General features: G+C 42.1%; 1 protein-coding gene across 1 annotated transcript; it reads right to left on the bottom strand.

Moving 5' to 3' along the window:
• Positions 1-593: 593 nt before the first annotated feature.
• On the bottom strand, positions 594-6,505 carry LOC121189666 (opsin-5-like). Its single transcript, XM_041050028.1, has 6 exons — positions 6,367-6,505; positions 4,847-5,052; positions 2,686-2,785; positions 1,572-1,676; positions 1,243-1,466; positions 594-1,064 (listed from the first exon to the last, which is right to left on the bottom strand). The coding sequence occupies exons 1-6, from the start codon at positions 6,503-6,505 to the stop codon at positions 594-596; spliced, it is 1,245 nt and encodes a 414-aa protein (XP_040905962.1).
• Positions 6,506-16,247: the final 9,742 nt, after the last annotated feature.

The raw sequence follows: 16,247 nt of genomic DNA, 5'->3' as shown, positions 1-16,247 counted from the left end.
GAGTTTTCACAGTTTTCAGTCAAAATGGGGCCACCATGCAACTGTCAATGAAAACCTTTGCTCCAGCCTGCTTTTACCTGACTGACATGATGTTGCTTCAGTGGATGGAGATGTACAATGACAAATTTATTCAGGCTGATGGTGTTTGAGAGTGAGTGCTCGGGTCTCTCCGGGGGATACATGGGAGATCTGATGGCATGAGATCCCTCAGGGGCAGCAGGGGAAAATGGCAGAAGACTGTGCCATCACACGCCTCAGCTGAGTGGAGGACATCTCATTGATTCAGATTTTATCTTGCACCTCTTGTCTCGCTGCATTATAGACTGCACGTTCTATCAGCTGGATACATCTTGAGATGATTCAGGCATCGCATTGTTCCATATGTGGCTGGTACTACTTTGGATGGAACGATCGCTGAAGGAGTCTCTGTAAGGGCTGGAAATGAAAACTCATTTCAACACGTGTGAAACAGAAAATAATTTATTAACACAGGTCACACATACAGTTAACATGGGTAAGACCAAAAAATACAAAAATACTCTTAATCTCCCCTTGTAATTCAAGTATTGGCTCAAGTCAAATGGGAATAGTCTTCAGAGCCTGTCACACCAGTACTCTGATGTTTCGATGTGTGAGGGCACATTAATGTTGAAGACCTCCTGCCCGTCAGACGGAGGAGTCTGAGGAAGGCTGTTGACCCCTGAGTCGCTGTCAGGATTGGACCGGTCCAGCTCTCTCGCCATGTATTTCACCTCTGGCTTCTGGACAGGAAGCAACGCAGGTGGTGGTGGAACCTCAGCCTTAGGTTTGATGTTTTTAAAGTTTTGCAGACGCACCACCTCCTTGCGCTCTCGTGTGCATGGCAGCAGCACAGAGACGTCCTTGCGGAATTTGGAGCTCATGCCAAAGTAGATGAGCGGGTTGTAGAAGCTGGCAGACTTGGCAAAGAGACGGGTGATGATGCTGGTTGTGCTTGGCACATGGAAGCCCCAGGCTGACCACATCGACACCACTGCATATGGAGACCAGGCCATGATGAAAGCCATGCAGATTACAATGGAAATCTAGAGAGGAACATGAGGGAACAATTGTCAGGAGTGGCATTATGTGAGACAAGTTTTTTTTTTTTTACTAAGAAGACAATTTTAAGAAGAGCTTTAAAGAGTCTCATTTTACTTTTACAATCAAGTTTTTCCAAAGAAAACCTCGGAAATAAACTTTTTTTTCCTCCTGGTCGCTTACCCTTGTGACATCTCTCTCCACCTTCCTTTGGCGGGCGGTGAGGAAACCATCAGCTGACATGGCATTAGTGCTCTTCACTGTGTTGATTATGGAGATGTAGGAAAAGAGCATGATCATCACGGGGATGAAAAAGCAGAAGATGAGGATGGAGATTATGTAGGACTTGTAGATGGTGGAGTAATTGGCTTTGGACCAATCCACCTCACAGGTGCCATAACCTCGATCTAAGGAACAGAAGACACAGAGGTCAGATGAAGACTTTAAACAAACAAATAAATAAATAAGCCTTGTATGCCATTCTTCTGTTAGGTTCGTGTGTGAGACCAGACCTGTGTAGCTGCCCCAGCCCAGCAGTGGAGCAACAGACCAAAACATTGCTCCGGTCCAAATGCAGATGAGTGAGACAGCGATGGTGTTCATGCTGATACAGTAAGCTGTGAAAACACAAATACAACATCAAATTCCAGTGTTCGTGAAACAGCTGTTTCGATTGTGTGCAGTTTAAAAAGGTTGAATCTTATGACTTTGGCAGACACTGGACAGAAAAAGTGAGAGGCACGTAAAGATCCAGCATTCTTGACTCGTTATGAATGTGAAGATTGTGACATTTATTGAACAATGAGGTCTTTTCTTACATAAACAGCCTTTGCTAACATCTGTGACTGAAAAGAACTTCTATTGACAAAGTACACATGGCTTTGTGTTCAGGGGAAGAAAAAAAAAATCTGTCGGTCTGCTCTATTTCCAAGTGGTGCTCGAATATCTTATGTCAATACATACATCATACAGTATGTGCAGTACAGTTTCCAAAGGAGGATATACAGTCCCTTTGTTGCTATGGGTTACCGCATTACCTTATATTGCTGCTTACCTGCACAGGTTTACAGAGTTTCACTGGCCATAATTCATTTAATTTGGACCTAAAACCAATCTGCATTTTTTGGATTTCAGTATCTAGATCAATATCTGTCATCATTTTCAGTAGCTGAAGCTGCGTACTAGCGCATAATACAGTTGATGATATCCCACATGTACCACTGATCTTCGCAGTTTAACCACCAATGTAAAAAAACAACCCATACACAGGTTTATATAGCTTGTGTTTTGTGAAAAACCACAAACCTGCCAAAAACTCTAGCAAGAGAAGCAGTTGCTCAACCTAATTTCCATATAATTAAGACATTCTTCAGCATCAGTTGCACCCGAAAATAGAAAATGTCACCTCAAATTAACTTAATGACATGTTGGCGAAATGTAAATGAAATTGCTGGAGACAAGTGGTAGTTATTCCCACAGCTGAAGTTGGTAATGAGGTTTCATTAGCACTGAAAAACACACTTTTCTGTCAGATAAGAACTGCTGGAATGTGAGGAAGGCAAGAAACGTCGGTCTAAACTTTTCTTTATGTTCCTCTCACTTGAATTCAGGGAGGTTAGATCTGACCTTTGCTTGGGTGGCATCCCTTTATGTATCTGGTGACACTGATGACGGTCAAGGTGTTGATGCTCGCAAGGCCGAAGAGCAGCGTGAGGAAGCCATCTATCTGGAAGCAGAAAGAGAGAGAGGGGCTGGTGAATCATGACATGGCATCTTTGCCTCAGGGTATGTATCCATCGCCTCCCTAATTGTTCCAGACCTTTTGTCCGTTGAGTTTGTTTTTGCTTTGGACTTTATCAGATAGAGATGCTACAGCTGGAGAGCTCTTCCTGCCTTATGGCCAATAATTTCCAGACCCAGAGCATTTCCGTTTTTGTGATGTGTGCTGCAGGCTTTTAAACGTGCCGGATCAGCATTGGGAAATTAAAATGGAAACTTTCGCTAAAGCTGTTAATAGATTTTACCTTGATTTCCATAAAAATCTGAGGGAAGAAAAAATTGAATGTTTGCCTAATACATTAAACCATGAAGCTTTTTAGCATTCAGTCCATTGTTGTGGGAGACAATCTTTTAATCACAGCTCTTCTTAAGGGGAATTAAGCTACTATGTTTCGGTCGGGCTCCAACTGTGCGACACCCAGCTCCCTGCTGTGCTACTTCCAAGTGACATGGATCAGTTAAGGTCTCTCACTGATTACTTTCTTGATCTTCCTTAGTCCTAATCCTATTACTGTCAGTCATCACGTTTTTTTTTCACCCTCACAATTGGCAGGTTACTGGACTGCCGGCGTCTAGACCAGTATGATTTTATCATTTTACCACTAGTTTATTGCACATTTTCTGTTTTCATAAGAATTTAGGAGCAGGTGCAAAAAGATGCCGGCTTCTTGAAATGATGTGATGATTGGTTGAAATGATTTGATTCTCCCGGCTAGTCTTGCAGAATAGTGTTTGACCTCTGCCTCTGGCTTGGTTCACAAAAAAAGATGTTGTGAATTTTGGATCAGAAACAAGTATCAGAAACAGTGGCTTCAAATCAGAGTATTTTTTATACACCTTGTATCCTGGTTTGACAGTTCTTTCTCTGTATTCCCCTTTGCAACATAAAAAGGTCCCATAAGGCTTCAATTCAATAATATCCTGTCCCATATGGTGCAAAACACTGGGATCTGGCCCAGCTTGCAACCATTCATGTCCCATCATGCTCCATGGAGTAATCTGCTAATGCTTCTCACATGCCTGTCTCCTTCGCCTTCCTGTTCCTTCCCTCCTCTATTTCTGTCACTTTTCACCTTTCCCTTGTTTACTTCTGACGCTTCCACTCTCAGCCCACTTCCCTCAGAAGAAGGTGAAATTACAGGGACGTACTGCTGTGCCATTGTCCTCCTTCACCTGAAAACGTGAGACTGGATGTCTGAGAGCTGAAATCATCTCAGAGGCTGTATTGAAACCTAAGAGCAGCAGATCTCCATTTGCACTATCTCAACCATTCAGATTTTGAGGTTTATGCTACTGAGACTGAAAGTGTTTTAGTTACACCAGCTTGTTTTCGTATGATCCCTCAGAGAGTTTGCTCGCTGCAGCACGGATATCACGGTTTCCACCACAGTTAGCCTTGAGCAAGAAAAATACCCTGGATGAATTCCAAGCTAAGGTATGAAAACTATTTCATTTCAAGCTGAGGCCGCAAGAGGAGGAAACCGTATAAATGCACAGTATATCGTAGAAATTACACACAACAGCTCATCTTTTAATTTAATACAAATTACTTGTGATAGTTCAGCAACATAAGAGCATGTGATTACATTATGCAACAAATATCCACCGTGCAGCTCTTATTAGTTTCCTGTTTGGTTGTTGACAGGTGCCATGCTGCTAGTTTCTCCCATTTAAAGGCCTCCACAGTGGTAATCTTATTATGGATTTAACCTCCAGCACACATGGCTACCAGCATAATCCCTTGCACATACCCACACACACTCACACGCATACGCACTTTACTGTAAGACTTCCACAGATTCTTTTAATGTACTTCATTAATTGGGATTGGCCAAAGAGAGCAGATGCATACACACGTTTTTTTGCAACTCTGCACACTCATCACTTTCAAGCCGTTTCAAACCAACATCACTGGGCTTTGACTAATTATATATATATATAATTTTTTTTTTTCAAATACTGTAAACAATTTACTATTCTAAATTTGTATGTCTTGTATGGCTTTTACCTGGCAGGTCCAGATCCAGGTGATCAAATATCCGTCATCCCTGAAGATATTGAATATTTCTAGGATCCCTCTGGAGTAGCCGAATACTGAAATACTGGCATCAGAGATAGCAAGATTTAAAGTGAGGAAATCTGTTGGCTGAAGTGAGGCCCGCTGCCTGTACAGGACAAACATCACTAAACTGTTTCCAAACCACGACAGCCATCCTACGGAGAGACAAGCATAAAGTATATTTAGTGAATATTTAATCAACCACATAATTATATATAGTAATAGAGTAATCTAGAGTATTGTACAGTAGTATAGTATATTATAGCATAGTTTGGTAAAGTATAACACAGTTTAGCATGTAAGGCATAGCATGGTATACTGTAGTAGAGTAGAGTAGAGAAGAGTAGAACTGAGGTGTGCACAGTACGCAATAGTAGTAGAAATTGTAGTACTATAATAGTAATCATAGTATAGTAAAGAACAGTTTAGTAGAAAATACTACAGTGGAGAGTAGCAGTGTGAACCACATAATTTTAAAGTTTAGCAATGATGAGTAGAGAAGTCAGTCGTATAGAGTCATTTAGTATAGTATAGTGTAGTATGGTACAGTGTATTAGCAGTGTAGTAGATTGGAGTATATTAGAGTGGATAGTACAGCAAAGTGAAGTCAACATAGTGCAGTGTAGTATCGTACAGTATAATATCATATAAAGATTAGCATATAGTAGAGTAGAGGTGTGTAGAGTGAAGTAAAGTAGAGTAGAGCATAGTATATATAAGTATAATAATAAGTATAGTAGAGTGTTATAAGGTGTTGGATTATACTGTTCCTGGTTCGTGACCTCTATCATCGTATTAACTGCTAAACTACTTGGCAAAACTCGAGAATAAGTGAACAGAGATGAGAATCATGGACAGAACAGAGGAAGTTCAGAGTTGAATATTTTTTCTCTGGAGTTAGATAACAGCGGCGAGGAGCCAAGAGAATCCCTTTTCCTTTTATAACTCAGTCTCTGTGTTACACAAATTCCCTCGACTGCATTAGTTGACGTGTACTGACAGAGAAACAGCACCGCCGACACAAACCACACTGTCTATGAGAGTGGTGGACTGGCCTTTGGAAACAGGACAAACAACAGTTGTTTTTGTTGTTGACACTTAAATAATGTCATTCTTGCTAGTACTCGGCCTACGGGATTTAAAGGACAAAACCATTTCTGAGGGTGGATATTTTTTGCAGTACAGAGTCATGGAAGTCAGAACAAGTTTGAAACTAAAACGAAATATTTCAAGCATTTTGACAGTAGTCCATATACAGTGTGTCAGTTCACAGATATTAACCTAGGTTGCTTTTGAGTAGTGTAATGGATAATGTTTTTGGTATTGGGTATTCTCAGTAAGAATTCAGCCATTGCTCCTGAAATTCCTGTACTACAGTATAACATTTCTACTGCAAAGTATACAAAAAGAAACACTGCAGCATAACATTTAAAATTTTATCATATATCGGTATGTGACAGTTGACGTACCCAACACTAACAGGTAGACTCCGATGATGGTCTCTCCTTGTTCAGACAGAGGAGGGTCTGTATGCAGAGTACTGAGGTTATTATTCCTCCATGGAATATTCACTATCTTCAGAGGGAAACCCTTCAATGTTATTTCCATGGCCTGAATTTCGATGCCAAGGCATGAATCCTTGCTGTCCTCAACAGTAGCTGTGCTCTCTTCTGCTCTCAGTAGACACTGCTTACTGTTACACTAGTAGGGATGACCGGTCAGTTCATTTTAAATCCAGCTTAGACACAGCCTAATGCCTCACCACTCACTGTCCAAATGATTGCAGCTGTAATCCTATCTATTTCTTAACAACTAAGCAGATAGAGATTTTGGGTGGAAATCCTAGCCAACGGGGAAATGTCTAGTCAGCTAGTGGAAATCATTTTTGAAGGGGTTTCGTTAAGCTTAAATTAATTAAAGTCCTCAGTAGAATCCAAAACTACACTGATGCTGAACAATTTATCAAATTCTGAGCTGCCTCTTCTGTAATTATTTGTTAATTATTTATTTTCTTGCTTCAGTTTGAAAAAATGCTCTTTTTTCTTTTTCTCTGAATCATTCACTCTGAAGTGCACAATCATTTGTGGCATGTGAAATGTCCAAACTTGTGAAAACTCCACAAAGTCATTGTATTCAGTCAAGAAACAGTCTGGCACGTAACTCATCATAAAACCACATTTTGTTTTTAAGCTTCAGTTTTTGTACAGATTAAAGGTGCTACGTGTCCGTTTTTGCTACATAGCCAACGTTAGCAGAGCTTCAGCCTTCCATACATTTACAATACAAGAGGTTAGAATACGCCCTCTGTGCAGTGCTACTTCTTCATCCTCTCATGCTGAACTGAGCAAAGACTGGACCCTACAGTGACTCACTGTTGCAAAGTGGTATTTCATAGCTATGAGAGTGGTATTGATAGTCTCGTCTAACTCTCTACATGAATGCCAATAAGTGTATTTTCAAGAATGTCTGCTCCAAACCTCCCCAGCACTCTGTGCTCAATACCGCAGACCAATATAGGGAAACATCTTGTCACTTTCTGTTGTCTGATTGTTGTTGGAAGCAGTGTGTAACAGTGTTACTGAACAAGCTGCACTGTATATGGTCTGGCAACAATTTACATCATCCTAGCCGTTCAAAAAAAAAAAACAAATCGCTCTGCACTTTGAAAAGTCCTGCACCAATGACTATGAACCGGCACCTCCTCTCCAGAGACATGTTCTAGTTTTCACTAATCACTTCCATTTAGAAAAGGTCATGCAGGTGATGACTTCAGTCCTGCCAGCATGACTGCACTTAGCCAAAATGTAGAGCTCATTCATCTAAATGTACACTGAGGCCACAAGTATCATATAAAGTATAATTAAGCTAGTGTGAGCTAATGTGTGCACTGACAAATTCACTGTGCTCTGAAGTCAGTGTGAGAGCACCTGGCACTTTTAGGGTGTCCGATTTGATTTACAGTAGAGCAGCCAGAAACAAAGAAGGCAAACTAAGCCATAGGGGAGTTATGGGAATTATGGGAACACATATTGGTGCAATTTTATTGATTAAAATCCTTTTGTTCTATGTAAATTTACACATGCACAACATCTCCCCTCCTCCACCCTTCTCCTCTTCACAGTGAACTTCTCTGTGGCAACACACCTACCGAAGGGGTAACCTGAACCACCGCCCCCCCCCTACCCTCAGTCTGTGTTTAAATCACAGTGTGCACCTTGTTTCTCTCCTCTGGCCGCCACAGAGCAGCTCTGCTGGCCCTCAGGATGTGGAGGGAAGGGTTGCTCCTGCTGCCAGATGCCTCGGTGCTTCCGAGTCCTCCTCATCAAACCTTTTCTTTCAGCCTGTGAAAGCCAGTCCGGAGAGAGAGGGAGAGAGAGACGAAGCTGAGGGAGAAGTGAACCTCTGACCTTAACTGTCACCCGTCCAGCAGGACAACACTGAACCCAGTCATAGCTCACCCCCACCTTCACCCAGAAACGCCAAACAACACAGCTTCAGCTCTGCAGTGAGCCCTGTGCGTGCAGCCCACAGCGACACAGAGGTTTTCTGATGCCTCTGTGGTATGAGTCTTCTGGTTAAAGTGGATAATGTGATAATGGCTGTGGGAGGCATCTTGCAGAAACCTCACAGCACAATGAGGCCGCTCATAGCCAGATGTCAAGGTGTTAGTCTTCACTGCGTGATAAGTTTTATTGTTTTTAATGCAAAGTCATGACATTGTTGTTGATGAAATTTTCATGAATGGTCTTCACAGCTACAGCAGTTAGGCATGCCATTCTCTCAAAGTGAAAGTTAGCAGATTATACCGTCTGACAGCAGACGAGCAGAGGTTGTTGTGCCGTCAGTGTTGAAGACAGCTGCTACTGAGATTACGCTGCGGCTAAGCTAAGTGGTCAAAGGCCAAGGAAGAACCTGCGTTCAGCAGGTGCTAAAGACAACACAAAAAAGGTCAACAGCAGAAATGAGACAAGGGTGTGAAGGCCAGATCTTGCAGTCTCTAGTCATCCTCACATTTATGCTTGGCTTTGGAGAAAATGGAGCCTTACATGTTTTTAAATGATCCGGTTTGTTAAGCTAAGCACAAAGCAGTGGCATGCACTGCAACCTGCCCAATGCTCAGGTGTCAGCACGTTACAGGAAGACATCAAGATTAGCTTAACTCTGGCCTGTGTACTTTGGCACGTGTGTGTGTGTGTGTGTGTGAAGCTTGGCGATCACAGTGCAGGCACAGTAGGCCACTGTATCATTAGGCTTATGATGATTACTCTCTCTCCCTCTCTCTCTCTCTGTCGAGCGAAGCCTGGGATGTGAGGTTAAAAGCTCACAATTTTCCAAATGGAAAATCACAGACACAGATACTATTATGGAGGTGTGTGTTAAAGGCTACGAGCTGTCTGAGGGCAACAAAGCCTCTCTTCACAGAGGACATACACCAGGTCAAGAGACCAATACAGGATCTGCTTAAAAAAAAGGTCTACACACTTTCTGTCTCGCTGTCTCTGAACGAGAGGCACAGGCACTGCTTGTATGAAGGCTCCACACAGTATGGAGGTAAAAGGCTTGCCTGTCATTTTTTTTGGGTCAATCTGTGCATGATAATAAAGTGCGTCTTTCACAGCAATACATTTTTCTATACTTCCTTGTTGTCCACAGCTATTTAAAGACACAAGATCTTGGCCAACGTAGCCTACAGCTATCTATAGGAAATCTGACATGAGTCTCTGGTCAAGGAGGTTTGTCAGAATCTGGCCATTTTTTGTTCTGTCCCTAAAATGGCTGGTGGACTTTTAACAATATGCCCGTCAACTTTTTTCTCATTTTCATTTTCAAGGAACGTCCAGCTGACCTACAGGTGAACATGGCAGATGTCCAGTAACAAACCCCTATAAAACCACCACTGCCTGCCTACAGCATGTTCACACCTCCTTCTCTTAGAGCTAATATTAGGTCATAGAAGTGAGGAATTCGTTGTCATTCGTGTTACTATGGCATGTAATAATTCTACAGGAAAAGTCTACATTCCTGTGAACTGATGGGTCCGCTAATATAATTTGGATGAGCTGTGAGATGGATATTAAACGTGACGCTCCACAGATTTATGGTACAGCTCTTAGATTTGTGAAATGCTCCTCATAAGTCCAAGGCTTCTGAAATCCCTCAGTGAAACCCACAGTTTATGCACAGACTTTACCACAGGTACAAAGACTGGACTGTTTTTCCTCTTCCCTCTTGCACCAAAGCAGTTCCCTGCCTTGACAAGGCAAGCCTGCAGCTGCAGAAATTGTTGCTTAAAATATAATTATTTTTTAAGAATAAGTGTATGGTGTTACAAAGCTTTGGTTTTTCTGTCCAGTTTAATTTGCTCACGGGAAAGGAGCACTTTATGTTATTGGTCTTATCGTAAATGTTATATTCAGGAGAAAGGGTTGTACTTCTTGGATAATACTTAATGATAAACCTCATAGGAAAAGGAGAAGAATTGTTCAGTATGTATTTAAAAGCAAGTGAACACAGGCTCTGTGTTGAGCGATGTGGATTGGTTTTGTGGCTCAAGATCTTTGGCTCTGAACCACATGCAAACATTTATTTGGGCACTGGGTCCAATTTGCAATTTCTCCTCCAGAGTCTATTTGTTTAAGCAGGTAACTTATGTAAGTAGGTCTCATTTAGGGTTGAATACGCATCTTTTCCGAAGGAGTCTGTACATCAGTCTTGACATGAGGAGATATTTTGCCAAAAATGTGCATGTGGAAATGTAAAATCCGCAAATAAAACTCTTCACATCCTGTTGGGATGTGGACACAATCGGATGCAGAAAACACGGATCTTTTCCAAAGGCAAACTAAAGCACACAGTCACATCTTCAGAGATTTCCAAGGATCTTTAAATTGAAGCCCTTACTGTCTGGCCAACTGTTTGATGTCGACATTCTGTGGCTTTTGCTTCCACTGAAGCTTACCTGGAGTAGCTGGCAGCCTTGAAGCTCTGTTTGGCACAGTGAGGAGAGTGCAGATAGCTCTTTGCTCCAACGTCTTTGGCTTGAGTGAAAGGTTTGTGCTTTGACACTGGACCCTGGATACTCTCCTCGGGCCTTCTGGGGATTGAGGAGATTAGTGACCGAGCTCCTCTGAGGAGCTACAGCTGCAGGAGTCTGACAAACTGACAACCTATCACACTGCAGATCTCTTTGGACATCTTGAGGGAAGTCCACCTGTCCCCCAACCTGATGTTTTGTTACACATGGGCGTCTCTGTCGATGGTGGAAAGGGGTAAACAAGCTTGAAACTGTCAGTCAGGATCAAAGCCACATCAAACAAGCATTTCAAATCTCTTTAAAAAAGCGTGACCCCGTAACAGCGTAGATGTTCTCAGCTGTCCTGACGCCCCGTCAGTTTTGGTGAGGTGACCCGTGTAAGACAGGAGGTTAGTGGGCCGCGCCATTATCCTCTCCCTCAGCAACAACTTGTCATCTTTAAAGATGACACACTTGCTACACCTGATGACCCATGACACATTTCTGTTAGGGCCTAATTAAGAAGGAAAAAGACAACTTTCAAATTGACCTGCTGCCCACTGGGTGAATGTGGCCCCTTCAAAGCCTTTGATTATCAATTACTGATTTTCAGATGTGGCTCTAAATGCTTAGAGGATGCAGGACATCATAGAAATGTGAATGCACTAGACCAACTGAATCACCACAGTCATGCTTCTGGAAAGTCCATTAATTTATACACTGAGCTGAGCTTTAGGCTAAGATAAGCTAGCTTCATGTTTACTCTACAGGCACAAGAGTAGTATAACTCTTCTTATCCAGCCCTCAGTAAGAAAACGAATAAGCATAATAAGTGTCAGACCGTTCTTTCACAGTATTTATCCTACCTTACTTGCATGTTTTACACATCTAGAAACAAATGAAAATCAGGGCATGCAAATCATGAGGCCATTGTGTTGCATCATGGAAAACTGAATACATTTTGCCCTCTGGTTATTGATTTCAGAAAGCTTTACTGAGAGAAAATAGGTCATCACAGTGACAGAGATAGATGCCAGCAATCTCTGTCTCTCAAGAACTAGCTGCTCACATTGTAATTATAACTATGGTATATCATTTAGTATGTACTGAACTTAGACAGAGTTAGACACAAAACATGTATCTATGACATATAAGAGTATGTATTTGCTCATGGTGATTCAGTATGTACAGAAATATGCACAGGTCAGGAGCAGGTAACAGGTAATAAATGCACATGATGTACAGAGATGGATAGATGCACAGAGTATATGGTGGTTGTAGGGTTCTTAAAGTTCTTAAAAGTCTTTTCAGCTACTCTCTCCAATTTATTTCATATGTGAAGGTTCAACCTTCTGAGGCCTGGTCTCACTTAAAAGGAAGCACTTTTCCTGACCACCTGGACAACATACCAGACAGTCCGTATAGTGACTCACTCAGGCGTTCAACGCCCAGCTGTAGAACACCTGGCAAGATCTGGGCGTCCACTTAAAATACCAGCCACATGGTATTGTAAGTTAACAGTATGTGTGTTTGGTAGAACAGCTGAGCTAATAGATGAAACAGATACTGTTCTGATCTCCCTTATCTCAATTAAAATCTCCCTAAGCATTTCTCATTACAGTCTGTTTTAAACTGCAGCTAAATTTACTTGTCTCATTAATCAGCAAAGTAACACCACATAAAAATCTGAGCTGTCATAAATCTGAGTGATGAAAGGAGCGTGAAGAAGGATACAATAAATCTACTCATCCTTTGAGGATCCCAGTGGCATGTGTCCCATAAATAATGCCTCCTGATATTACATCAGAACAGTTATTAATCTGGTCACAGTTCGTAACTTAATCTCTTCATTTCTCCCAGCATTGCACACGAGAAAGAGTGCTAGCAGCATGGTAGCAGCTTGAGCTGTGGTAAGGCCAAGTAGCTGCAGCAGCTTCTTAAACCTGCAATAACTGAATTTTGGCCAGTTTATGAGTAATGTCATCATCTGTTTGGAGTTGTGTTTGTGGACACCTGGCAAATGTTCACTGTCTTTTAGCTCTTTTTTTCATCTCTGCCAACTCCTGAGGGAAATACCTGGCTCTATAGCTGCTAAATTCTCCACTATGTACACCAGCTACATGCAAACTGTGTCTACTGTTTCATGCTGAGCAGTGACTGTAGAGTTAGTTTTTGGGCTTTTTCACTGCATGCTATGGCCAAAGATGGAGCTATTAGAGCGGTGAGAGTGGTCAAGAATGTTGTAGTGTTTCCTCTTCCATCCTTTTCAGTGCTGTGGTAACAAGCTCTGTGGCCTCCAAGCATGGATATCTGTGCAATATGATGCCAGATATCAGTCGTACAACTGGGCACACTGCAGAGGTTAATTCACACTCTACTGTAATTATACAGTGATTTACACAGGATGCTGCAATGGTGCACATTAAACTTTATAACCCTTGGTGCTGAGCTACCCTATGATATCTCAAAATCACCATCTAACACATCTAATAATCACTGCAGTCATTTACTAGCTCAGGTTTTCTTCCTGTTCCATGTGAGGTAGTTTCTCAAATGGCATCACTTTAAAAGTTATTTCCAGATGCTGCTTTTCCTGTGACTCAGCCCTCATGCGATTCTCCTCAGTGACATCTACAGTATGTGTGAGTTCAGTTTTCTTCTTGACATATGCAGTGCAGCAAGTCACCATGCAAGTTGATGTGATAGTTTTCCAAAACACCACCCTCAGAGTGACCCCCTTCTCCTGCCAATCCCCCCACCACCACCATCAGACACTTCAGGGCCCTGTGTTGTGGATAAGGAGACCTCTGTTTTACAGGTCATGTGACAGAGGTCAAGGTCTGCTCCATGACCGAGTGCTCCTCGACAAGTACAGTTTCAAGGTCCGGCTACATCCTAGTCTGATCCAGTGGTAAGATTTTCTATTATGGCAGCCATTCCTGGTGACACATGTTCTTCAAACCAGTGATTCCCAAAATATAAATTTATTTGCATGTATAAGTCATGGATTTTGACCCTAAGGGATCGCTTTAAGTTACCCCACAGAGCCACAGAATGAATCAGGGTTCCACAAAGTAAAGATCTTCAAAATATTACAAATTGTGTGATGTGTGTGTGCTATGTTGTGAGTAGTGCTGTGAGACCCTGAGAGATGCTGTAGGACACAGAGAGATGAAAGAGCTCCAGGCCTGTTCCTGGGCGTGCGGCCAAGGCAGTCTGCTTTGAAACATCCTGATGAAACTAAACCTCTCCGTAGGCTCATTTCACCAGGACGTCTTTGATAGAGTTTGATGTGCTATAAAAATGGACTGTAATACGTGACTTAATTCTTAAGAATATGCTCAGTGTTAAAAGTCTGAGCTTCTATAGACATGTTTTTTGATCTGAAGGTTTTGTTAAGTCAGTTTCATTGGACTGAAGCTGTATTATGCATCACATTTCACCTCTATAAATTAGTTCCCAAAATACAGTATGTTTTATTCAAATCATTGAAGGAGGCTCAGAGAGGGCATGCCAACATGTTCAGATCTGCAAACCTGTGACTCTGTAAACTGCTTCAGTCCTTTCAGGTCTGTTGCTAATACCAAGGCAGGAATGTGTGTGTTTTACTGTGTGCTAAACTCTCTCAATACCTGCCAAAGCAAATCAAATTCAAAAGGCCTACATTTAATTGCTTTCATCTTTGTACATACCTGTGCCACCACATACAAAAGAGTGTTTGGACAAGAGCAGCTGTGAGTGTTTTGTGGTTGTGATGTTATATTAGTAGAAAGCCATGAGCAAGATGCTTAAGATATTGAAAACAAGAACTGATCTGCAGGTTGATAGTCCCTCTCCATGTCAACTCAGTCAATTTGCTGTGATCAGGTTCAGTTTTTGGCCATGCTGGCTGCGCGGCTCTGCTGCTATAGGGACGGCAAAATCAGTTGGCCAGTCCACTACTGTGATTCCTACTCTCTCAACAACTTACTGACTATTGATAGACTTGAAGTTTTACACAGGCTTTCATGGTCCCCAGAGGATTAATCTTACTGACTTTGGAAATGCCCTGAGAATTTCCTCTTGTGGCATCTTAAGGTTGACATTTTTGGTTTTTAAGTGAAATATCTTGGCATCTAATAGATGGGTTGGCATGAAATATTGCTCATTAGCCCGCTAATAAGCTAACTCATGTTGAACATGGTAAGCACTGCTTGATAGCATTGTTACTGTGCGCGCATCATAATACTGATATTATCAGTGAGCTTAAAGCACCACTCTAAGTACAGCCTAACAGAGCTGCTAGCTTGGCTGTAGGTTTCTTAGACCTGTTTATGTGTAGTTTATGTCTGACTAATGTCACAGTATCATCTCAGACACATCCAGTCACCTGATCTGGCCTTTTAGTGCTTTAAGTGGACTTAGCTATAAAGAGGTGATAATTTAGGAGTCTTTGCACTGTCCTGTGAGAGTTCACTGAGAGTGCAGCTGAAGGTCATCATCACTGTCAGCTGAAGACATTTGCCAAGTGACTATAACATATGACTACCATCACTTAGGGCTATAAATATAATATATAATATGATCATCATCAGATCTGTTTTAAGTATTAGATTTAATCCTGGACTTTAAGGGCAGGGTTCACAATAACCAGGGAGTGTCAGTCAAATGGGAATGGGCTGGTTGTCTGCCCAGTGAACCTGACCGGGGTCAGAGGTGGAGCTGAACCACCACTCCTGTCCTCACATGAATGACCCGAGGGAAGGGCAACAAAGAGATAAAAAGGGGAGGACCAGGGGAGTGAGAAAGTAGCATGACAGACAGACAGAGAGCATTATTCTTGTGAAAATGCTCAAGTGCTCACTGCACTTTCACTTATCATCAAGTGTTTTGGCTACACACGAGTTGAAGGAATGCACCGCAGGGCAGCCTGCAGCTCACCCTGACAGTACGCCTTTACCCTCAGCATCGGCTCCCCACCCCTCCCTGCGTCAAAGCCACGTCCCAACATGTCCACCTCCGTCCAAATTCAATATGCATCCTAAGCATCATCTGGGGAGGATATTTACCCAGTCAGCAGAGGGATAGCACTGTTCTCCATCAAATAAATGCAAGTTGCCCTACTTAGCTTTTACACAAATCTTGTCTGATGTTTTGACAAGAGAACCATCCAGATGTGAGGCTGAAAACAGATATTTTTAGAGATGTGTTGACAATCTGCTTTGACTGATGTTGAGTATAATACATCTGCACAATTTCCATGAAGTCAAAGGCAAGGTTTTGGCTCCTGATGACCTCACCGAGGTTACTGAGATTAATGGCTTTGCAGGTCATGTGCGGACATGACTGAGAGTTTGC

The sequence above is a fragment of the Toxotes jaculatrix genome, chromosome 11 (genome assembly GCF_017976425.1).
Source record: "Toxotes jaculatrix isolate fToxJac2 chromosome 11, fToxJac2.pri, whole genome shotgun sequence".
NCBI lineage: Eukaryota > Metazoa > Chordata > Actinopteri > Toxotidae > Toxotes > Toxotes jaculatrix.
Note: the sequence above shows the minus strand (reverse complement) of the source record. Positions and strands in the feature narration are given on the sequence as shown.